This window comes from Ylistrum balloti, unplaced genomic scaffold, assembly GCF_031769215.1.
Source record: "Ylistrum balloti isolate Yb309-2 unplaced genomic scaffold, AGI_CSIRO_Ybal_v1 Utg370542, whole genome shotgun sequence".
In the NCBI taxonomy this organism is placed as follows: domain Eukaryota; kingdom Metazoa; phylum Mollusca; class Bivalvia; order Pectinida; family Pectinidae; genus Ylistrum; species Ylistrum balloti.
In genome coordinates this window covers 584,502-610,530 of record NW_026782344.1, presented here as the reverse complement: position 1 = coordinate 610,530, position 26,029 = coordinate 584,502, and the positions used below count along the sequence as shown (strand labels likewise).

The following is a 26,029-nucleotide window of genomic DNA, read 5'->3' as shown; positions in this document are numbered from 1 at the left end:
GTAAAATATTATTCATTATAAATTCATATACTTCTTCAAAAGCCTTTCATTGTATAATAAACGTCGTGTAGTTTTCAAAAACCCCAAATTAGCCAACTCTCTGAACCCAACTTTTTCTAAGATTTTGTGATAATGTTAATAACAATGATTACTTTCATCTACGGCCGAGAGGTGAACTAGCGATGCGTGTGTTTGTGAATGTTGGCCATGCCTTTGTTTAAAACGTTATCTCACACAAAAATCTGAAGTATTTATATATATATATCATACACAAATATCAATACTAAAGTGTACTCTCATATCACCGAGGACTCAACGGTGAAAGGGCAAAGTAACTCTCGGGATATCTGTACCCGGACCTCCTGACCTGGCCCAATGTATGCTTACCCTAAGTATCGTAACATTAGCCATAACACAAGATAACGTCTTTGCCTTCGTTGTTTATGACAACTAAATTGAGTGATAAGTGTTATTGAGCAATACCAACCTGATTTATTGCTATTCTAGCCGGGAAGTCAGATTTCTGTAAATATTATACAATGTGTCGCTACTACAATAGATATACCAACTCTGATACATACACTGAAATTAGAAGTGTTTTATGATATCATCGCACAGAAATCCAAAGTACTTAAACTATAACCAAATAAAAACTTACCAATTACATATATTACGTTTTGAAATTTTATTTTCAAACAATTTATCTTAATGTCAAAAATTCAAGTCTGTTATGAGTTTGCAGGTTTTATAACCCGTAGGTAAAAAGGCTAATCCGGACATTGCGGTCCGCCTTCCGTTAATTTTATTTCAAATTAGAAACCACCGTGGTACTTCCTTTTAATCGGGTTTTGAAGAAAGAAGATGGGAAAAGAATTCGAGGCGGCAAAATTTCAAGCTCCCCAATGCAGGTACTTTTCTGGCGCCAGTTTTATTTCTAATTACAGTTGCTGTTTTGAACACTGATCGTCGTGGTATTGGTCTTTAGCTGATTCCTTTGGACAGTTTGGTGGAAATTGTGTCAGAGACTGTTTTATGTCTGGCTATGCCTAGCATGTGGCATAATTCGCGATCACCTTTTTCTAGCTCAGCTCAGAGGTAAATTGACACACCTCAATTTTCAAGTTTGCTATAAAGTTTTTGGGTGATTCAATGTTCCCACTGGTCACTCCAAATTATTTTATATACCACGACAATAACTTGCCAAACCAAATAGATATAAATTCAAATGTATTTCCTGTGTTACTTGATTTGTGACTATATGATAAATGTGATCAGATTGAGACGGGCTGTTGGGTCGCTGTGACCTACAACGTATCATTTTTCAAATATCCATATGGAAATATAATCACGGCTCAAGTTTAAAATAACTAGAATACACTTTAACATTGCATCTTTGATTTGACGGTGATTCTACGAAAATCCTGTTTAAAATATCGATGATAGATAAGAAATGTATATCGATAAGTATAACAGTAAGCATGTTTTCTGGTGAACACAAATAACAGTCATTCGACTGGTTTTACGGTTCAAGGACATCATAAGTTTCTGAAGTCCAGTGTTATGCAAAGACATTGAACTGTGACCGTTTTATTTTCGGAGATTGACGAGACCGTGAAGACTCTCCCGACGTAAACAGACATTTGTAAGTATAAATATCCTGATGCCTTTATTTCCATACCATACATTTCTGTACTGTCGCAGTTTTTCTATAATCATTTTGCGTCGCAAAAAGTTAGTAGTAGTCTTCACAATAATTGCTATCTATGCAACACACGGAAACCACAAACAGCGCAATCATTTATTATTATTATTATTATATTGGAACAGATTTAATTGACAATTACATGTACATAGTAGTGTTGGGAATCAGTTGAAATTTCCTGATCGATCATCAACTTTGTGTAACCGATCGATGATCGATTAAAATCGATTAATTCTTAATTGTCTGTTTTTGGATATTATTCAAGTCTAAATACGTATTTTGTGTTATGTTTTAACAGTAATTCACGTAATTACTAAAACTGTTGTACCTACAACATCTTTTTGTGTGCTTGTTATTCGTTTATTGCGCAGAATACTTTTTAATATAAACAAATGTCTATTTTTTAAAACTAATTTTATTAATGTTTAAAATAATTTCAATGTTGAAATAATCTCTTTTCATACATCACGATGATCGATTACTTATTTCTTAATCGATTAATTGATCAAACATCTCAAACAAGTGATAATCGATTAAATCGATTAATCGGAACAACACTAGTACATAGCTATTTTTTCAAAGTTTGAATCATCAAAATGTTTTTTTTAACAGTTTCTTTTGTCTTTGAGTTTGAAATCACATCGTACAATAAGCGTTTATAAAGACTTAAACAGCCCGCCTACAGGTACCAATTATTATAAGCCAATCTTCTGTATCAAATATTAATATACCCTTTATCTTTATCTTTATGTCCAAACATATCGTTTTACTAATCATCCCATGCGGGCTTAATTACATGATATATATAATTAGTTTAAAATTAGCAATACATCCATTCTGCGGATTATATTACCATGGACTATTAAGGCAAATAATGTTTTGACACACATTAGAAAAATCCCATTCAAATAAAAAACTATTTCAATTTTTTTATCGTGATGATGTGTTTTAAATAAACGCGAGTCTTCGTCCATAGGACTTTAGAAGTCGGATGTATATCAAACGTTGGTAAAATATTTGCGTGTCCGGGATTGGAAAATAACATTGTTTGATAATATGAACATCAGTTTCAAGTCATGTAGTGGCTGCGTATTAGACACTGGTGCTATTTTTCTATTAGACCAGCATGTGTTGTCTGACACTTGAAGTAATAGATTCAACACGGATGTTGGCCGATATGTGTCATTTATCATTTCAGCTTGGTTGTGCGCAGCTTTGCTAAGCGACAAAACAAAAAGACTGAAAAATGAAATAAAGACTCGGAAACCTGCCAAAGCGAAATTACAAGAAAACGTATAACAGAAATGAAGTTTAGCTCTCGCGATCTTTTTTTTCGGTGTTTAGAAGCTAAGCGTCTTTTCAAGGACTAATAAAGACATCGTACACACGGTTGCCTACCTCGTTCAATGCTCGGGCGAAGAATTGTGCGGCTACCGAAGGCTTTAGTAATCAAGGAAACTTGTAGTAGACACATTAATTCTTCAGCGTCACTTTAAACTTGTGTTACGTCCCGGTTTTTCTGGATGCGCCAGTGTATCAGATAGAACTATATAGTTGCCTTATCTTAGAAGAAGTCTTTTTACGAATTCACTTTCAGCATACGAATCTGAAATTTCCACTCACGGATAGACCTTCACAGCCTCGTCCAGAAACCAGGACATTCCGCAGTTCAGTATTTCACTCTCCGTATACGCCTCTGAAATAATATCCGAAAAAAGCCAATGACGTGCTTCAGAATTAGTCTCTGAAAGTGCAGATAATGCTGGTATTTTGTAACTGAAACCATCACTTTGTTTCATATAGAAGTACGAGGCTCTTTACGATTCGATTTTATTATTATTCATTTTTTGTTTTTGTTTTTTTTTTCACTAGTTTGTATATAATAAATTTTACACTGAGTGACTATCAGTAGAACACTCAAATGGGTTATTTCCCCTTAAGATATACTTTTGAGAGGCATGTAATGCAGATATGTTTTATCAGAGCACTATCCCCACAGGTATGGTGTTATCCATAGGTTATATCTTATTCTTACAAGTTTCTCTAACAATTACGTTTGTCCGTGGGATACTTTTCCTGTCTCACACTAAGCTTCCTCCAGACACTTTGATGGATCGGGTATGTTTGTATGAGAATTATTGTAACTTTTGCCGTGTGTCTCAGCCCTGTGGTAGGACGTATGTCAAAATGTTAGAACTTCCCCATTTCCCTATAATTATACACCGTGAAAAAATTGTACAAAAGTCACACATGTGAATAGCCCCTTTTGATACGCTAGATACGAAACAGTAGAGCCAAACAACGAATTAAACTGCACCACACAACCGTTGCTGATAGCCTAATTGTTAAATCTAGGAGGCGATCGTAAAAATTGAAAAATGATCAAAATAAATGTAAAAAAATTAGATAAATATCTATATTTTCGTTTATCTGATTAAGTTCACAATCGCATTATATACGACCGTACAAAATACTAAAAAGAAGAGCAACTTTTTGATACAAATATAGAATCAGAAACAGTAGTAGAGTCACATAATGGGTAAAACTGCATCATATCCTTTCTCGTCCTTCTAGGACTCATCAGTGATACCAAGGGACTGTTTAGATTTGAAACATTGGAGTCGATTGAAGACAATCCAAAGTGGTCGAGAGAAATATAAAAATCCATATGGGAATGTGAGCTAGCCCTACACCCTACAAAATTCTACAAAGGTCGTAATTATCATATACCTGATATTTTCAACAGAACGTTAAATACAGGTAGTTGTGTATATTCTGAACTGTGTCACTATTCGGATGAATTATAGAACGTGGCAAGCAGGTTACGACAAATCTCGAGGCTAAAAGTCCACTGACAGTGTCTTTCACCTGCAATCTCGAAGAAATAACTAAATCAAACTGCTTCCAACGTCAAAATACACGAGAAATATTTCATACAAAACGTTTTGCACTTAAAAATTTAGTCATTTATGTTGCCCAATAAAATTTGCCTATTTAAAATTTATCTCGTTAAGTTTAAGTCCATGCCCGGTCTGCCTATATGTTCTGACGTCTCTAATTAGTCACTATCTTAATGATAACAAACAAAATATGCAAACTCAACACTTTTCAATTAATTGCGGATAAGGTTGTACGAAAGACTGGTGTCCACTTTCTCGTCGTTCTGTCGACCAGTGACCAGCTGGACTTGACAAGTCAGCTGCCATATGTATCTAATAAACAATGATAAGCTATTAAAGTTCAAACAAGGTTCGCTAACTTGGTCATTGGAAGTAAATTTATACATGAGAAGGTGTTGACATATGATAGTCCTCATTAGGGGTTGAGAGGATGGAGACGGGCGTGCTTGGCTCGTGACTGCCGACCCGCATTCCCTCAACGACCACACTGTCGCCATCCACTAAGATCCGTATCTTATGATTTCAAGTGCTGTCCTATTCCTATTGCCTATTGTTTAGGTGCTTGAGAACTAATTAAGTATGTTTTATAATTGGAGTTTTTATCATTAGAAAGAAACTATGTGTATCTATGTGCTTTGTAAGAAGTGTAATTGGAGATTGGTAGTACATCAAAGCTACTACCATTCTTTTGCAAATGTATATAAGTCGACTAATCTTCATATACGTTTTTTTATACAAATTAATGAGATAAGACGAAGATGGATCTTCCTTTAACGATATAGAGGTTGTGACGTCATTTGTAAGTGTGGTATCGGTCTGTACAAAGTCCTGGAGTTGTTTACGTATAACATGCAGTAAATAAAGTGAAAGTAATTGAAGTGAACACCATGTCCTTATGCGTATAAATGTGAGTAACAGTACGCAATCGGTCCCAGGTAAACATTCGTACCATTTTCGTTAGAAACAGTCCACAAGCACATGAACCATTTTGATCAGAGATAACAATTTGTCCTCGACACAAGAAAATATTACATCTACTTCTACATTAATTGTGTCGGTTTCACGTGACAAGACTGAGTTTCTGACAACATATCAGCATTACACAGCACAATATATAAATCTGCATTGCATAGCACAAGTACACCAATACAAGTCATACTCTAAGTATGTGTGTAGGCATAAATGTCCAGTAGGATAACGCTTTAACCCGTGTATCGTAAGGCATAAATATACACGCGTATCATTTGAAAAAAAAAAGTGTATCATATTATCTCTTTTATGGATATTTTTAGCCGTATTGATTTACTTGCATCTGGAATGTCTTTAGACTTTTACTTGTGTATGTTACGAAATAATAATTACGCTTGTACCTTATGACATCACCGTAACAGGTGTATCACATACTATAACCCTAACACGTGTATCATGTACAATACCTTTAACGTGTGTATCATGTACGATAACACAAACGCCTGTATCATTTACCAAAATTCTAACGTGTGCATCATGTACCATAATTCTAATGTGTGTAGCATATTCTTTAGCCCTAACGTGTGTAACATATACCATAACTATAATGCGTTTTTCATTTATCACAACTCTAGAGCGTGTATCACATATACTATAATTCTAAAGCGTGTATCTTTGAGATACATGTAAGTATACCACGTGTATAATATTTGCCTTGTTATTCAGTAAATATACACACACAGATTGCACAATGACTTAACAACGTAGGTCATGCAATATGTTTATAGTGCCGAAATGGCTTCACAATATAGATATAGTGCCGAAATGATTTCACAACATAGATATAGCACCGAAATGACTTCACAATATAAATATAGTGCCGAAATGATTTCACAACATAGCTAAAGCACCGAAATGATTTCACAATATAGATATAGCGCTGTAATGAATTGATAATTTACCGTGAAAATGTTCACGTTCTACAATATTTGCCCGATCTTATGATGACAAAGATCATTTCGTTTCCATTTGATATCTAATATGTAATATCATAAAATTTTCGGTCTATTTCGCCCAAAATTAAAAATTCTTCAATTCGTTTTTAAATTACTCATCAAATGTGGCCATATATGAGGTATATCCATGTATGTGTATATGAGCTAGCTGATAACCTGTTAAGCGTTATTTACTTCAGTAACGTCACGTGTTAAAATGTATAAAGAAATTAATTAAACGGCTGCCAAAATACAAAATATCACAAAAATAAGTATGATGTTTCCTCCGACACGTATACATGTTGATATCAAGTGGGGAAATTGAACATGTTAACTAATTTCTATGTAAACATTTAACAAGAAACAGAAATTAGACGAGAGATCCAATAAAACGGCACCAGATAATTATGGTCAATGCCAACAAAACGGCCAGTGATAGACTAATTCTCTAAAGGGGATACGTTTGGTCGAAATAACGTGCATATCACTGTGTCTGTTCAATGAGTGATTTTGTTTAAAGACATTTGGTTGACGTATGTAAGTCTCTATACAAACATGCACTTATATCGTGACAATTGCAAAAACGACGACACGTTAGAGGGGTACACAATTTGCCTCCTAAGAGATTTCGTTAGTGTTTCGACGCTAAGAGTACAAATTTATTAAGCTTGTAGTATGTAGAGTGAGTTGATGTAAATAACATGTTGAGTTGAAATACACAGAAAGTTGTTATTTATTTGATGTTGACGTACGATCATATCGCTGTCGGTCGCTAAAAATGTAAATTTTACTGTCGGTATAATGGGCGTATAGTTACCGAGTCCATTTATATAAAAAGTAGATACATGGTGTTATTTTACTACAGTTCAAGGTTACATCTGGGAAAGGAAAGCGACGACACACACAGTAATCTAATGTAGGTCATAAAGTGAAATATTGGGACTAAAAATCTAAGAAAAGAATTGCTCAAATTTCATGTGGCATCATTAGTGTTTAGGGACAATTTCGTTGGTACCACAAGTCGTTCTACACATTCCATCGCCATCAATTTGTTCAATTATCTACAAGTGTTTTGTCCATTCATTTATGTCTGTTGTGTTTCACAACCGGATGTTGAAAAGTGTTGAGACCGGAAGTTCAAGCGATCTACAGATCTTGAGATAATTATGGATGATTATTTAGGATAAGTTAAATAGCGTGAAAGGAAGTGAATACCATAGTGGAAAGGACACGGGGATGAGGAGGGGGATCAATGAACACACACTTATATACAGGCTCTCGCGGATTGTCGCGGCACACGTGTCATTTGTCGCTATGTAAACACAGTTTAACTCTAAATCGGGCGTCGAACCGCGTGTTACATGATATTGTATGACCATAACGGCTTTCTCTTGATGATTTAGGCACGTATTCCAAATGCAGTGTAAAGTAATGTCTCCATATTAAACAGGGGTGGGTTATATACCTTACAAAGAGGGGTTCAAACTTTGACTTTGTAATCCTTGTTATAACAAGTTCAACATCATAAACTTATCAACGTTATCAGTATTCGTCTTTCACCTGGCTAGACAACCGTAGTTCGATTCCCTATTCACCTGGTAGCTGTCTCCATATTTAGACCTTTCAGCAATTCAAGGAAAGTGATTGATATAAAAAATATCAATAAAACTTGTTGTAGGATTGTTGTACAATATTTACTTTACATTTCAGGGTTATTCACACTGGTGGATCCAAAGTTGTTTAGTGTTTTTTTGGGAGGGTTGGGGAGGGATGGGGGAGCTTCATTCCCCCCGAACTTTTTCCCTGGGCTTCCCCCTAGACCCTACAACCCCAATTGTCTACATGACTGGTCTCAGACGAAGGCCAAACATCTGTCACTCTCCATCATACACGGGACTTAACTTTTTTGCATATGAAACTAAAGTGCAGGGGTTGGGATGTAAGTAGAGATTTTTTTTCAATTCAAGAAAATTGCGCCCCCTCTAACCCGAAATCCTATGTATAAAATGAAATGAGGCTATACTCATGATTACGTAATCCATGAGTTCACACTACAACCTAACGATATAATAGATGATAGTCACTTCTTACCTTGTATACAGAGAGTATACCTCTTAATTCTTTTAAATCAAAAACGTTTTCCGTCGTGACAATATGACATGTAAACCAGCGGTTTGTGGGGAAACTATTACGCAATAGCCATGTGTGTGTGTCCCCTGTGTGTTATGACCTGCTATTTGATTGACTACCTCCTGAAACATCAACGAGAGCGGACCTCGATCTATCTGTGTTAACATTAAGCTTATCATTCTTAATGGTTGATATTTTTCGTTCATGGCTCTTCAATTATCTTTGCTGGTATTTGTAAAATATCTATCGTAATTCAACACAATAATTTCTAAATACATGGTATTTGGCATATATGATCTAACGTGTTCTAGTCATCACTATGTAATCGTGTTTCACACTTTTATCTTTATATCAAAGATGGATGAGCTCGTAAGGTTGTCATGTGTAACCGCCTGAATCGTGCTTGTTCAAAGATCAGGATTGTGAATAAACGTGTTAAATAAAAGAAAAAGCTTGACATTACCTGGAAAATAACTTCTTCGTTCCAACTGATCCGTTTACACCGTGTACTATAAACACGAATTCAAATCTTACGTGTACAATTTACATCATTATTTTATTTGAAATTTTACTTTGGTTGTGTTGGGTATATCGCGATGTGAACAGTCGAGATCATTTTGAGGCAGGGTATCCTTGTAATAGCGCGTGGCGACCTCACTAACCAACATACGGGAGGTCCGTCGCATGCCGTCCAGAACAACAACGGTAAAGTGTCTTGACCTCTGACACGACCACACAGACTGGTCTGTTTCTAAGCTTCCTGTGAAAGTCACGAGTAGTGAAAACCGAACCACGCACCTCGTTTTTTTTACACCCTAGGTTACGTAATTTACATTTACATTTCAAAGACTATATAACTGTAGATATGAGCGTTACGGAGGTATATGCTGGTACATAAAATCTATCTCATAAAGTCAACAGTAAGATTAACAATACAATGTGGACAATCCAAATACTAAAAAATCTTCTGTTAATCAAGTTTTCCTCATAAAATCAAAATTAAAAGTTGAAAACTAACAAAAAACGACTATGAGTATTTTTGGTAATAACGTAATGTTATCATATGAGCAAACATAAAAAGTGACGTTGTGCTATTCCAGAAAAAAAGTACGTGGGTCTGTTACAGTGCGTGTACTCGTAGCCTGTACAACAATATAGGTATTTCTCTCATAAAGTATTGCTTAAACGAGAAATTTCGTTCAGTTAAACAGGCTGTTATCGGAGTATGATGGAACGGATAAAATATTGTTGTATATATAGGTGGTTGGTGGTGTACACATTTTACACTTCTAGATGGAAATATGAATTATTGATAAAATCAGTCCCAGATCTATTCCTGGACCGACTTACTTCGGTAAAGCCAGTGTTAATTAGAAGGTCAGGTCAACACTCCTGATACATGCTGAGGTATATTTACATGTATATTGATATATAAGTACACATGTGGTGGGCGGTCACATTGCAAACTTACCTGTCTTCAACTTGAATACTTTTACTCCAAAGAAGAGACATTGACTTTTAGTACTGTCATCTAATTTCAAATTGACTTTTGAAGTTGTTTTTGTTTTGTTTGTTTGTTTCAGTGTTTTGTTGGTTTTTCTTTTCGTTTTTGTGTGTGGTGTGTTTGTGTTTTTCTTTTTTTCTGTTTTTTTTTTTTTTTGTTTTGTTTTGTTTTAAATATATATTTCTTGCTGTCGTTGATGTAATTTTGTTTATTTGTTTTCTGCGAATCCCGTCGTCGCAGTTATGTGATCAGTTAGCATGTAATTCAAACAAATACAATACATATTTGACCATTGTCCAGGCGAATCTTATCTATGTACATATATTTGAAATTTGGATTTATATTTAATATGTTTCGCCGCTCTAAGCTTTTACCTTTCACTGTATCTTAATGGGGAGTGTAGAAATTCAGTGTCTGTCGTATTTTTATTTGTTTTGTTAGTCATTCAGGATTGCGAAATCAGTATCCCACACTGTATCTATTATAATACACCAGCTGACCAATAGACATTGTACGTCGGCCGGTATCGAACTTATCTTGTTTATCTAGGGCCGAACTGATTAGCTCCGCGCTTTGAATGACAATGTAGTTCATTTTTAGCTAAAATCCCATGGAGATATTTCATGTGTTTATATTATGTCAGATCAATTCATTATGATTTTGTTATAAATTTGCTTTCTAATCAAACTATTAAATTGCGTTCATTTAAATTTATTCGTTTTTTAATTAGGTCGGGCTTCTTCAATCACTTTAGGTTTTGTCCTACGAACCAGCCCCCATACCGCTGGCTTTCTCAAAAATTACTACAGTGTGTACTAAGATCGGAGCAACAGCTCAAAGATATCATTTATATGAACAACACTGGGTGTATAGTGTGTAGTGGTCATCAGTCCACGATACTTCTATCTCTACATTGTAACATGTATAGTTATTATCTCTCAAGTGTTATTGGAATCATACTTATACGGAATATCGTTAAATATTGAACCACTTAAAGTGTTTTATCCCGACTTGACTTAAATCTCCCCGGTAGGTAATCGCACAATAAATTCAGTGTATCTAGGGCTTACCCTTTATAGTATATAGTTGAAGAAACACTAGATCCCACCGTTGACAGGATACTTGAAGGCATTAGATAAATTTTTATAAATAAATACGAAAAAAGATAGGATTTACTCAATGAGCATGCGTGTGTATCTTGATCTCAAGCAGCATGTACTGCCTCGAATACTGATAAAACCACATACAAAGTGAAGATATCTTATATAAGGGATGCTTAACCACAGGAAAAATACACCCCTGTTCTTTTGAGCAATAGAGAACGGGGACCATTATTGTCACTGATGACAAATCCTTCAGTGTTGATATTGAGGACCATCATTGTCACTGATGACAAACCCTTCATTGTCGATATTGGGGATCATCATTGTCACTGATGACAAACTCTTCAGTGTCGGTATTGGCGACCATAATTGTCACTGATGACAAACCCTTCAATGTCGGTATTGGGCAGAATCATTGTCACTGATGACAAACCCTTCAGTGTTGGTATTTGGGACCATCATTGTCACTGATGACAAACCCTTCAGTGTTGACATTGGGGTACCATCATTGTCACTGATGACAAACCCTTCAGTGTCGGTATTGGGGGACCATCATTGTCACTGATGACAAACCCTTCAGTGTTGATATTGGGGACCATCATTGTCACTGATGACAAACCCTTCAGTGTCGGTATTGGGGGACCATCATTGTCACTGATGACAAACCCTTCAGTGTCGGTATTGGGGGACCATCATTGTCACTGATGACAAACCCTTCAGTGTCGGTATTGGGGGACCATCATTGTCACTGATGACAAACCCTTCAGTGTCGGTATTGGAGGACCATCATTGTCACTGATGACAAACCCTCCAGTGTTGGTATTGGGGGACCATCATTGTCACTGATGACAAACCCTTCAGTGTTGATATTGGGGACCATCATTGTCACTGATGACAAACCCTTCAGTGTCGGTATTGGGGGACCATCATTGTCACTGATGACAAACCCCTTCAGTGTCGGTATTGGGGGACCATCATTGTCACTGATGACAAACCCTTCAGTGTCGGTATTGAGGGACCATCATTGTCACTGATGACAAACCCTTCAGTGTCGATATTGGGGACCATCATTGTCACTGATGACAAACCCTTCAGTGTTGGTATTTGGGACCATCATTGTCACTGATGACAAACCCTTCAGTGTTGATATTGGGGACCATCATTGTCACTGATGACAAACCCTTCAGTGTCGGAATTGGGGAATATCATTGGCACTGATGACAAACCCCTCAGTGTTGGTATTGGGGGACCATTATTGTCACTGATGACAAACCTTTCAGTGTTGGTAATGGGGACCATCATTGTCACTGATGACAAACCCCTCAGTGTTGGTATTGGGGGACCATCATTGTCACTGATGACAAACCCTTCAGTGTTGGTATTGGGGGATCATCATTGTCACTGATGACAAACCCCTCAGTGTTGGTATTGGGGGACCATCATTGTCACTCACAAATGACAAACACTTCAGTGTCGGTATTGGGGACCATCATTGTCACTGATGACTAACCCTTCAGTGATGGTATTGGGGGACCATCATTGTCACTGATGACTAACCCTTCAGTGTTTGGTATCAAAATTCCTTCGTACCTGGTGAGGGGTGTTGTTGATATTGGTTTTAAAACTGTTGTTTTTGGAACATTATCATTGTTATATAAGAATGAGTTAATTAAAAATGTTTTATGTACCGTTGACAACTTGTCAAAGGGAACATCAGCTTTCAATTTTGCTTTACAACACTAATTAAAATGTATTAAATCTGAGTGTCATCTAGGGAAGCTGTATGGAAGGATAAGGCAGAGACACATATTAAGTAACATATTTTATAACCAATGATAAATGTGAAGGTCATTTAGAAATGGATACCTACAAAGATCATCTGTCATTCAGTTCTCCAGTAAACATTACACTCTGTCTTGTGAGTTTCGGCGATGTGGAGGTATAGCGTTCCGTCTGACTGGTCACTGGAGTGCTTGAGTGGATATTTTCCTATGTTAAATATTCTGTGTACACACATAGTAATAGTATTTATATTTATGATGTAGAGGGGCAAAGCCGGAAAATATTTCAAACTTGTCAACATAGACATTTTACACACATTCCCAATAGAGGGGAGGTTGACACAGGTAAACTAGAATGCACAGGTAAAAACCAGGTAAAAAAAAACAAGCGAGTCACCTGACGACCCACTCCGTCACGCAGGTCTGTCCTCAAACGTCTGTTTCATAAGTATACACAGATTTATTATCATCAATATATTTTTATTTTAAGACTTTGGAAAAATGTATAAAAAATGTGTAAACGTATTACCAGACCTACCACTTGTCAGATTTACTCTTATGGTTTAACAACACAAAGATAGTGTACTATTACACGTGGATTATTTCGGATACAGAACTGTGTGGCATACCCAATTAACAACAAATGATCTACCTGTACTGCAATTAACACGTGACTGCTGCAATCATGTGTAGTGAGGAAGTGGGACGGAGAGAAGATAGCACAGGTAAGACGTGATAGGACGAGTCATCTCTCTGCCGTCTGTCTGCATGCCCTTACACATACCAGCCCTCGGGACCGTATATGCTAATGAGATTCGTCAAGTGACTGAGGGTAGATACGGTAAGGAGAGGGACTCATGTGATTCCGTAATTATCGTTTGTCCAATGAGAGACAATGCCGAACAGAACGTGGCCGTACTAAGTGACAGCCCTTCGTAGGACTAATTCATTCATGTTTGTATATATACATACTATAATGTATATAGATGGCGGACTAACGTGGAGGAAGAGAGTGCTGTCTCAGTCTCGCTGTGTGTAACCCCGTGTATCATCAGTTGCAGAAGGAACGAAACAAAGCATAGCAGACGACACAACAAACGTCACGCTAGTTTTGTTTCTGGGAATCAAAAACCATGGAAGATTTCCTTCCACTGTGGTCCAGCCTAGAACGTGAGCAGTACACGTTACAACGGTTGAATTCGGCAGGTGAGGAAACGGACGGTAGCCATGGTGATCAAAGAAGCTGCAGCCCTTCCAGCGTGTGGAGTCTGGAATCCATGGATGACGAGATGTACCTGGAATATCTTTTTTCTCAAGGATTAGCGGATTCTATGGATAAAACGGGACATGTGACTTCTGATATTGCGGAATTTGATATAACATCGGTACCTGCCTCTCCCACGAATACTATTAACATAAGTACTAGTGCCAAAATACCGATCGTGCACTGCGACTCATTTGTCAGTGCTAGTTCATCATCATTTATAGACAGTGCTGGTTCCGATACATCCGAAGACAGTTCGTGTGATGATGTGTTTTCTAATTTTCCGACTACTAGTAATGATAATTCTGAAAAAGAGTTTGTGGTTCTAGGAGTAGGGCTACAGAATTTAATGCATTCTTACGCCGCCAAAGCCGTGCCAACACAAGGCCAAGAAATATCCATAGATTTTCCAAGGAAAACACAAATAGTGAACAGGTGTAATCGGAATTACCTCACGAAACCCGGATATTCCTTCTCATCTTCAGGTGCTTTATTAACTCAAACTAGTCTATTAGACCCAGCAAAAATACGATCCATCAAAGCACAGTCGTCCAAAACATTAGGCATTAACAAAGACAAAATTGAGGAAAAGATATATCATTGTACTTACGCTGGCTGTAACAAAGTGTATAGTAAAAGCTCACACCTAAAGGCTCACCTGCGGAGACACACCGGTGAGAAACCTTTCGAGTGCACATGGTCAGGTTGTGGTTGGAGGTTTTCGAGGTCAGACGAATTGGCCAGACATAAACGATCTCACTCTGGAATCAAACCTTACCAGTGTAAGCTATGTGACAAACGTTTCTCCCGTTCTGACCACTTGTCAAAACACCTCAAGGTGCACCGTAAAAGGTAGGCTTTCATACCATAATAGTTCTGTACACAAATGAATAGTTCTGTATACAAATGTTTGCACGTATTTAATCAAGCTCACGATTTTCATAACGCATATGAAATACAACTGCACTCGACACGCGCCAACTCGCACCAATTCTTTTCATAATGCAATATAAAGCACAAGTTGGTTTTCTTTCTATTCGATAATACTAACGTACCATTCCTTACCAGCAATGCTATATAAAGAATCACATTTCGTTACAGCCCACATTATGTAAGCATATAGCACGATTCGTTATCAGCAAATCCATGCTTTGAAAACCGATGTACTTTTCCTTCATTTATTTTTTTGTCACGCCATTAAGCCTGCAACTGAAAGTATCGCAATTCGTTTAAACCCGCCTCATTAACACGTTCGCGCCATTCTCTCACGTGCCATGTGTAAAACGTGTATATATCTATTACTGCACACACTCATTTTCAAGGGCGGAGATCTAGAGTTCTTATTGTTGGTTCATTTCGTGCCCTACAGCTTATTATTGTTCATGTTCGTGTACAGTGATACTCTGCTGCAGAAATTCGTCTCATCTTCCAACAGTTTCATGATCGACCGAATTCTGGCCAACAGCGTAGTCCTATACACGATACCAGTAAGATCCCTGATGTTAATTCTCTCAAACAGTTCCTGATTTAATCTATGGAATCAACGGAAACGCGTGTCGTATTTGTTTTTAATTCTCGGAAATAAGTGGTCGCTCTTAATCAGATCCATTAGACAACAATAGGAAACTGTTTCCTATTTGTTTTCAGCATCCGTATTTGTTTAGATGCTTTATGCTGACAAAAAGTAAAAATAATTTTAGAGAAATTTTCCATGCTTAAAGTTAGACTGTTGTTTTGGTGGCGTTGGTTGCAGTGTTTCAGTCAGTACTGTGTTATAGCAGTAGAACGCCCTATATCCGGTACTTATGTATAAACCATTGCTTCAACTCTCCTTTCAGACAATTAACGTTAATATGACCAAAGTACAATTTCATTGATGTCGTCACGACAGCCTCGTCATAGGATACATACACTTAATAAATATGTAAGCTTGTTCCATCTAGTGAACACTCCAAAGTGTTTTAGTATAATTACAAACTTTTTTTTATGAAAATGGTTTGTTTTGTATTCCATGGTATATAGATAAACAAGAAATATTCTAAAACATTGTTGATGTTACACAAGAACATTAACGAGAATTTCCGGGATTTTGTCGTTAACAACATAGATACGAATCCGTGTGATTTATAATAGGATTTTTTCTGTATTGTGTTTTGCCGATGACATTGAATGTATTTTATTCTCTAATGCATGTGGAGGTATTTAACTAAATAGGCTTTTCTGTGTTGATGTGTTACAGGCAAACGTCGTAGAAAAACGTACGGCTCGACGCGCTGGCGTGTACGGGCCATCGATCGAGTGGGATAAAGATAGATTCAAACTGAGCCATACCGTGGGGAGATCGAACCACTTGGGGTAACGCCTGGCCCGACCCTCAACCTCACAGAGAAAGGTCATTTCGACATCGGCGCGGTGAAATCAGCTATACATGTATAAATCGACTCAAGACTGAGGATATATCAAAGCAGATGCAGGTGTAATATATCTTAGCTGGAGACAGTGGTGTTTTAGACTGGAGAACGATAAACAAACACAACTGAAGTCGTTTGCATTGCATGATCAATGAGGGTTAATCAATAGCCAGTGAATGGACGAGTTGTAAGGTTAGGAATACAGGCATGACTGAATGGGAGAGCTCTATGTTCACACTGCCACAATACCTCTCCCCTAAATAGACACCAACAAATGCGGGTTCATTTAAGCACATTCTCCAACATATCGAGGTTCATGTACCTAGAACATCAACAAATAACGATTCGCGGAGCTCACAACAGCCTCAAATGGTTCACGACCGTACACTCTGCACGAAAGACGTTTTAAAAATCCCAAACCCTAACGAAATGACCGTGGTTCAACCAAGCACACCACTGGAAAGTGTTTCTAGAATTGTGACGTATAAAAAGCAGATGTGTGTTATACATGTGCCATGAAAAGAGCCCGAGGGCTGGAATTCCTCGTATGTAAGCTGACGTACATAAACCGACGCCTGTAAGAGGCAGCTTGTGACAGGTATTATAATAAATTATGCGGGAACTTAGTGAAACTACGGTAATTCCCGTGTCAAAAAAATAACAAAAAACAAAAAATAAAATCACGTGATGATAAATAAATCTTATGTATGGAGTGGATGTGAACTAAAAAGTGCTATACAAATAGACGAGAGTGAAAGTCGTAATCCCTGTGTCAAAAAAATATTTCGTTTAGTTAGTGTTTACCAAATTAGGCGAACATGCGCTTTATGTTATTTGGTCAGTCTTTTCTTGTATGGACAATTAAGAACGAACCAATTGGTGATACTGTATTGAAATGTATATATATATACGTGCAACAGATAGTAACACTGATAACCGCATGCGCTTGATCAAAGGTACGGATTACCGTACCAGCCTCCGGCCGGACCAAAAGTCCAGCCGGGGGTGGGAAATCAAAGTCTTCCTTGCGATAGCTGGGACGAGATAGAGAGAAGGAAATTATCTAAACAGAGATAAATATGGGGTACGCTGAGAGATACAAAGGACAAATATATTCACGATAACCAGGGCTATTGCATGTTGAAACAAGCCCTGAATGTTACACTTGTTCCCAGGGTACCATCCCTTTGCAAGCCCTGTAACTGGTTGTCAATCTGTTCCGGGTAAACCATCCCGGTACACGCAGTGTAACTGATATAGACATCTGTCCCTCGATATCATCCCCTTATGGGTCGTGTAATTGGTTGTTTCCCTTGTCCTTGATTGACCATTCTTTTACTACATGCCATGTAACTGAGTGTTACACCGGTACAGTAGTACCGTCTCTTTACACCCCGTGTAACTGATTGTTACTCCTGTCAAGCGTTACCATCAGTTTTCACACGTCACACCTGTCTCGAGGTACCATTCCTTTACCCGCCGTGTAACTGATCGCAACACCTGTCCCGAGGTAACCATACCTTTATAGGCATTATAACTTATTGTTACACTCGTTCCGGGAATACCATCCCTTTGCACACCGTGTAACTTAATTTTACACCTGTCACGGGATGAAGATCTCTCAACACGTGGCGTTACTGATTTCCGTACCTGTCACGAGATACAATCCCTTTACACGCCGTGTAATTGATTGCTACACCTCTGTCCGCGGATAAAAATCGCTTTACACGCGGTTACCCGCGGTTGTTCATAATTACTTATTATTTAATACTCCTCAAAAAGAAACTCCAAGAAATAATGTGATAATTTGTTAATATTGAGAATAAACATTGACCCATGATACTTAACATTCCGTTCATTATTAACGTGTGTCTCTTCACATTCCCGTCTGCAATCCCTGAGTGGCAACGTACATAGACGATACTGCCATATAACACAGGGCAATCATACTCCATAGTTGATTTGTTGGGGACGACATGTCTCAATGTGCGATTCTTTATAGGATGAGATTTTTTTAGCTATACTGGAGCATCAGAATAAATGATACTTATTTTTTATGTACATATATATGTTCTACAAAGTTTGAAGAGGACATTATATAGAATATATTGATTGTTTTTCTTGACGACTCTTTAACCATCCAATTTACGTACAATCCGTCAATTATTGTTGAAATATAAGATACTGTTAACACTTCTTGTTTTTGTTTTTTATTGTTGGTTTCACGTGAGTTTAATCACTTAAAATCATCTAAAACAGAAAATACAATCTTGCTCATCAATTTATACAGGTCTTTGTATGCCATATATAGATTGATCTTGGTCCATGGATACATGAAAACGTATATGTCTGTAACCAAGGATACCAAATAGGTATGTACTTCACCATGAAAACTGGAAAACCAAAACATTATTCCTTGACCACGGAAACCTAAAAGGTTTGTTCTTGTCAAGTATACCAAATAGGTATGCCCTTGACCATGGAGGCCAATGTGGTTAATGCTTGGTTTCGGAAACAAATCATGCATGTCCTTGACCATGATACCCAATGTGGTTAATCCTTGGTTTCGGAAACAAATCATGCATGTCCTTGACCATGGAGACCAATGTGGTTAATCCTTGGTTTCGGAAACAAATCATGCATTTCCTTGACAATGGAGACCATTTATTTCCATTGATGAGATAGGGAAATGAATTAAAAATGTTCTTTGAATTTCTACATAATAGATAATGTTCACATTTTCCGATTCAGTTATGGTGATATATTTTGAATTCCTATCATTCGTTTGGCAAGTCCAAATTTCTGGGTATAGTGGTTTGAGACCGTAACAATTCAGTGAACATGAAACTTGAGAGGTGCTTTACATACACTTAGGAAAAAAGTGAAGCAATCATGTTTGGAAGAAATGGAAGACGCTTATCCTACCTAAACACCTGGTATTATTCTACTCTATTTTGTCCAAAGTTTCCATGTAAATCATTCCTTTGTTTATATTTATCCTCGTTTTGTTTATTGAATGAGTTCATTCAGGTATGTCGATATTGTCGTCGTATTTTTATGCTCCGCAATGTTAAGGGGACGGGGCAGATATTGTTACCCATGCACGGGGTTCTGATGTCAAGGTCGATTTCCATGTCACAGATTACTAACAATAAGACGCTTTTTAGTTTCCACACAAGCCGGAAACAAAAATACATTTTGAACTGATTGACTGGGATATTGTTATCATATAATGTGTTTTGGTGTAAGTAGATAATAATGCCTGGCAATAATGGCATCCTAGAAACGTACACCTGTTGTTTATTTATGTTTGTTGTTCAAGTCTTGGTCTGGCACTGTGAACAGCAGTCAGAGGTAGCGTCGTCACATAACTATAAGACTCACAATGATATAAATAGATACGAGGAAAGACTTCTGCAATCGAAAACAATGATAAAAATAAGAAAGTTCAACAAGTGTAATTAATTAAATACGTTTCCTTTTTATTGGTTTTGAATGTGAAATCAGGCAGTGTTAATTTGCAGACACCATTTGTGTGAAGTTACAGATTGAATACTTATTGAAAAGACAAGTCACATTTAGATTAAGCAATCATAACCACATTATTTCACTGAAGTACACCTATTGGGGAGTAATTGAAAATACATGTATTGCTATAGTAAGGTGCAACCGTTCCCGGGGGAACTCATACAGGCGATGTATTATATACTGGGGGAGGAAAGTGACAGAGGATATAGTGGGGAGGGACAGTGATAGATTATATAGTGGGGAGGGACAGTGATAGATTATATAGTGGGGAGGGACAGTGATAGATTATATAGTGGGGAGGGACAGTGATAGATTGAATAGTGGGGAGGGACAGTGGGAGATTATATAGTGGGGAGGGACAGTGGGAGATTATATAGTGGGGAGGGAGAGTGAGAGATCACATAGTGGGGAGGGACGGTGAGAGATTGAATAGTGGGGAGGGGCAGTGAGAGATTATATAGTGGGGAGGGACAGTGGGAGATTATATAGTGGGGAGATTGAGTGAGAGATCACATAGTGGGGAGGGACAGTGAGAGATTATATAGTGGGGAGGGAGAGTGAGAGATTATATACTGGGAAAGGAGAGTGATAGATTATATACTGGGGAGGGAGAGTGAGATATTATGTAGTGGGGAGGGACAGTGAGAGATTATATAGTGGGGAGGGACAGTGGGAGATTATATAGTGGGGAGATTGAGTGAGAGATCACATAGTGGGGAGGGACAGTGAGAGATTATATAGTGGGGAGGGAGAGTGAGAGATTATATAGTGGGAAAGGAGAGTGATAGATTATATAGTGGGGAGGGACAGTGAGAGATTATATAGTGGGGAGGGACAGCGATAGATTATATAGTGGGGAGGGAGAGTGATAGATTATATAGTGGGGAGGGACAGTGAGAGATTATATTATGGAGAGGGACAGTGAGAGATTATATAGTGGGGAGGAACAGTGAGAGATTAGATAGTGGGAAAGGAGAGTGAGAGATTATATAGTGGGAAAGGAGAGTGAGAGATTATATAGTGGGGAGGGACAGTGGGAGATTATATAGTGGGGAGGGACAGTGAGAGATTATATAGTGGGAAAGGAGAGTGAGAGATTATATAGTGGGGAGGGACAGTGGGAGATTATATAGTGGGGAGGGACAGTGAGAGATTATATAGTGGGGAGGAACAGTGAGATATTATATAGTGGGGAGGGACAGTGACAGAGTATATAGTGCGGAGGGACAGTGACAGATTAGATAGTGGGGAGGGACAGTGATAGATTATATAGTGGAGAGGGACAGTGACAGAGTATATAGTGGGGAGGGACAGTGACAGATTAGATAGTGGGGAGGGACAGTGATAGATTATATACATGGGAGGGACAGTGAGAGATTATATTATTTAGAGGGACAGTGAGAGATTAGATAGTAGGGAGGGACAGTGAGAGATTATATAGTGGAGAGGGACAGTGGGATTTTATATAGTGGGGAGGGACAGTGATAGATTATATAGTGGGGAGGGACAGTGAGATATTATATAGTGGGGAGGGACAGTGAGATATTATATAGTGGGGAGGGACAGTGAGATATTAGATAGTGGGGAGGGACAGTGAGATATTATATAGTGGGGAGGGACAGCGATAGATTATATACTGATGAGGGACAGTGGGAGATTATATAGTTGGGTGGGACAGTGAGAGATTATACAGTGGGGAGGGACAGTGAAAGATTATATAGTGGGGAGGGACAGTGAGAGATTATATAGTGGGAAGGGACAGTGATAGATTATATACTGGGGAGGGACAGTGGGAGAATATATAGTGGGGAGGGACAGTGAGAGATTAGATAGTAGGGAGGGACAGTGAGAGATTATATAGTGGAGAGGGACAGTGGGAGATTATATAGTGGGGAGGGACAGTGATAGATTATATACTGGGGAGGGACAGTGGGAGAATATATAGTGGGGGGACAGTGAGAGATTAGATAGTAGGGAGGGACAGTGAGAGATTATATAGTGGAGAGGGACAGTGGGAGATTATATAGTGGGGAAGGACAGTGATAGATTATATACTGGGGAGGGACAGTGGGAGAATATATAGTGGGGAGGGACAGTGAGAGATTAGATAGTAGGGAGGGACAGTGAGAGATTATATAGTGGAGAGGGACAGTGAGAGATTATATAGTGGAGAGGGACAGTGAGATATTATATAGTTGGGTGGGACAGTGAGAGATTATACAGTGGGGAGGCACAGTGAGAGATTTTATAGTGGGGAGGGACAGCGATAGATTATATACTGGGGAGGGACAGTGATATATTATATAGTGGGGAGGGACAGTGAGAGATTATATAGTGGGGAGGGACAGTGAGATATTATATAGTGGGGAGGCACAGTGAGAGATTTTATAGTGGGGAGGCACAGTGAGAGATTTTATAGTGGGGAGGGACAGCGATAGATTATATACTGGGGAGGGACAGTGAGATATTATATAGTGGGGAGGGACAGTGAGAGATTATATAGTGGGGAGGGACAGTGAGATATTATATAGTGGGGAGGCACAGTGAGAGATTTTATAGTGGGGAGGGACAGCGATAGATTATATACTGGGGAGGGACAGTGGGAGAATATATAGTGGGGAGGGACAGTGATAGATTATATACTGGGGAGGGACAGTGGGAAATTATATAGTGGAGAGGGACAGTGAGAGGTTATATAGTGGGGAGGAACAGTGATTGACTATGTAGTGGGGAGGGATGATGATGGATTATGTGTAGGAACGGACGATAATTGATGGAGGAACAATGATGAATTATGTAATGGGGAGATGTGGTGATGGATCATGTTATATGAAAGGAAAGGACACTGATGGGTTCTGTGATAAGGAGGGACGATGATGGGTTACGTGATAGAGGGACGATGATGGGTTACGTGATAGAGGGACGCTGATGGGTTACGTGATAGGGAGGGACGCTGATGGGATACGTGATAGGAAGGGACGATGATGTGTTACGTGACAGAGGGACGATGATGGGTTTCGTGATAGAGGGACGATGAGGGGTTACGTGGTAGGGAGGGACGCTGATGGGTTACGTGATAGAGGGACGATGATGGGTTATCTGATAGAGGGACGATGCTGGATTACGTGATAGAGGGACGATGATGGGTTACGTGGTAGGGAGGGACAATGATGGGTTACGTGGTAGGGAGGGACGAGGAAGGGTTACGAGATAGGGAGGGACGATGATGGGTTACGTGATATGGAGGGATGTGGTAGGGAGGGACGATGATGGGTTACGTGATAGGGAGTGACGTTGATTGGTTACGTGATAGTGAGGGGCGATGATGGGTTACGTGATAGAGGGACGATGATGGCTTACGTGATAGAGGGACGATTATGAGTTACGTGATAGAGGGACGATTATGAGTTACGTGATAGAGGGACGATGATGGGTTACGTGATAGGGAGGGACGATGATGGTTTACGTGATGTCTGGAGAGGAACGATGACGGGTTACGTGATAGAGGGACGATGATGGTTTACGTGATAGGTAGGGACGATGATGGTTTACTTGATGTCTCGAGAGGAACGATGACGGGTTACGTGATAGAGGGACGATGATGGTTTACGTGATAGAGGGAAGCTGATGGGTGACGTGATAGAGGGACGATGATGGGTTACGTGGTAGGGAGGGACGATGATGGTTTACGTGATGTCTCGAGGGGGACGATGATGGGTTACGTGATAGAGGGACGATGATGGATGACGTGATAGAGGGACGATGATGGGTTACGTGAAAGAGGGACGATGATGGGTTACGTAATAAGGAGGGACGATGAAGGGTTATGTCATAGGGCGGAATGGATATATGGTAGGAAAGGATGCTGATGTGTTACTACTAGATAGGAAGGGACATGCTGAAAGACTGTGTGTGATAGTGAGGGACGCTGATGGGTTTTATAGATTGAAAGACGCTGATGAAGCATGTACATTGGTCTGCAGAGGGGAGAGATGATGTAGTATCAATTTGGAAAGGCCGCTGATAGACAAAGTATTCGAGAGGAGAATGCTGAAGGATGTATTGGGGAAGATGCTGGTGGACAAAGTATTCGAGAGGGAAACGCTGGAGCTTGTATTGGGGAGGACGCTGATGGACAAAGTATTCGAGAGGGAGACGCTGGAGGATGTATTGGGAGGAAGCTGGTTGACAAAGTATTCGAGAGTGAAACGCTGGAAGATGTATTTGGGAGGACGCTGATGGACAAAGTATTCGAGAGGGAAACGCTGGAGCTTGTATTGGGGGAGGACGCTGATGGACAAAGTATTCGAGAGGGAGACGCTGGAGGATGTATTGGGAGGAAGCTGGTTGACAAAGTATTCGAGAGTGAAACGCTGGAAGATGTATTTGGGAGGACGCTGATGGACAAAGTATTCGAGAGGGAAACGCTGGAGCTTGTATTGGGGGAGGACGCTGATGGACAAAGTATTCGAGAGGGAAACGCTGGAGGATGTATTGGGGAGGACGCTGGTGGACAAAGTATTCGAGAGGGAAACGCTGGAGGATGTATTGGGGAGGACGCTGGTGGACAAAGTATTCGAGAGGGAAACGCTGGAGGATGTATAGGGGAGGACGCTAATGGACAAAGTATTCGAGAGTGAAACGCTGGAAGATGTATTTGGGAGGACGCTGGCTGGTGGACAAAGTATTCGAGAGGGAAACGCTGGAGGATGTATTGGGGAGGACGCTGGTGGACAAAGTATTCGAGAGGGAAACGCTGGAGGATGTATAGGGGAGGACGCTAATGGACAAAGTATTCGAGAGTGAAACGCTGGAAGATGTATTTGGGAGGACGCTGGCTGGTGGACAAAGTATTCGAGAGGGAAACGCTGGAGGATGTATTGGGGAGGACGCTGGTGGACAAAGTATTCGAAAGGGAAACGCTGGAGGATGTATTGGGGAGGACGCTGGTGGACAAAGTATTCGAAAGGGAAACGCTGGAGGATGTATTGGGGAGGACGCTGGTGGACAAAGTATTCGAGAGGGAAACGCTTGAGGATGTATTGGGGAGGACGATAATGGACAAAGTATTCGAGAGTGAAACGCTGGAAGATGTATTTGGGAGGACGCTGGCTGGTGGACAAAGTATTCGAAAGGGAAACGCTGGAGGATGTATTGGGGAGGACGCTGGTGGACAAAGTATTCGAGAGTAAAACGCTGGAGGATGTATTGGGGATGACGCTGGTGGACAAAGTATTCGAAAGGGAAACGCTGGAGGATGTATTGGGGAGGACGCTGGTGGACAAAGTATTCGAGAGGGAAACGCTTGAGGATGTATTGGGGAGGACGATAATGGACAAAGTATTCGAGAGTGAAACGCTGGAAGATGTATTTGGGACGACGCTGGTGGACAAAGTATTCGAGAGGGAAACGCTGGAGGATGTATTGGGGAGGACGCTGGTGGACAAAGTATTCGAGAGTAAAACGCTGGAGGATGTATTGGGGAGGACGCTGGTGGACAAAGTATTCAAGAGGAGAATGCTGAAGGATGTATTGGGGAGGATGCTGGTGGACAAAGTATTCGAGAGGGAAACGCTGGAGGATGTATTGGGGAGGACGCTGGTGGACAAAGTATTCGAGAGGAGAATGCTGAAGGATGTATTGGGGAGGATGCTGGTTGACAAAGTATTCGAGAGGGAAACGCTGGAGGATGTATGGGGGAGGACGCTGGTGGACAAAGTATTCGAGAGGAGAATGCTGAAG

At 39.5% G+C, this 26,029-nt stretch overlaps 2 protein-coding genes across 2 annotated transcripts; both read left to right on the top strand.

Moving 5' to 3' along the window:
* The first annotated feature begins 14,058 nt into the window (after positions 1–14,058).
* On the top strand, positions 14,059–18,913 carry LOC132556040 (Kruppel-like factor 1). Its single transcript, XM_060220430.1, has 2 exons — positions 14,059–15,200; positions 16,588–18,913. Exons 1-2 carry the CDS (start codon positions 14,218–14,220, stop codon positions 16,598–16,600), a joined length of 996 nt encoding a protein of 331 aa, XP_060076413.1. The 5' UTR covers positions 14,059–14,217; the 3' UTR covers positions 16,601–18,913.
* A 5,190-nt stretch (positions 18,914–24,103) lies between these two features.
* Positions 24,104–24,927, top strand: LOC132556074 (uncharacterized). The gene is made up of 2 exons (XM_060220464.1): positions 24,104–24,139; positions 24,304–24,927. The coding sequence occupies exons 1-2, from the start codon at positions 24,104–24,106 to the stop codon at positions 24,925–24,927; spliced, it is 660 nt and encodes a 219-aa protein (XP_060076447.1).
* The last annotated feature ends 1,102 nt before the right edge of the window (positions 24,928–26,029 follow it).

Excerpts from the sequence above, each read along its gene's own strand:
- LOC132556040 (XM_060220430.1), top strand. The coding sequence starts at position 14,218 with ATGGAAGATTTCCTTCCACTGTGGTCCAGCCTAGAACGTGAGCAGTAC.
- LOC132556074 (XM_060220464.1), top strand. The coding sequence starts at position 24,104 with ATGAAGGGTTATGTCATAGGGCGGAATGGATATATG. Across the intron at positions 24,140-24,303 it reads TAGGGCGGAATGGATATATG|GCCGCTGATAGACAAAGTAT; the intron begins GTAGGAAAGGAT and ends CAATTTGGAAAG.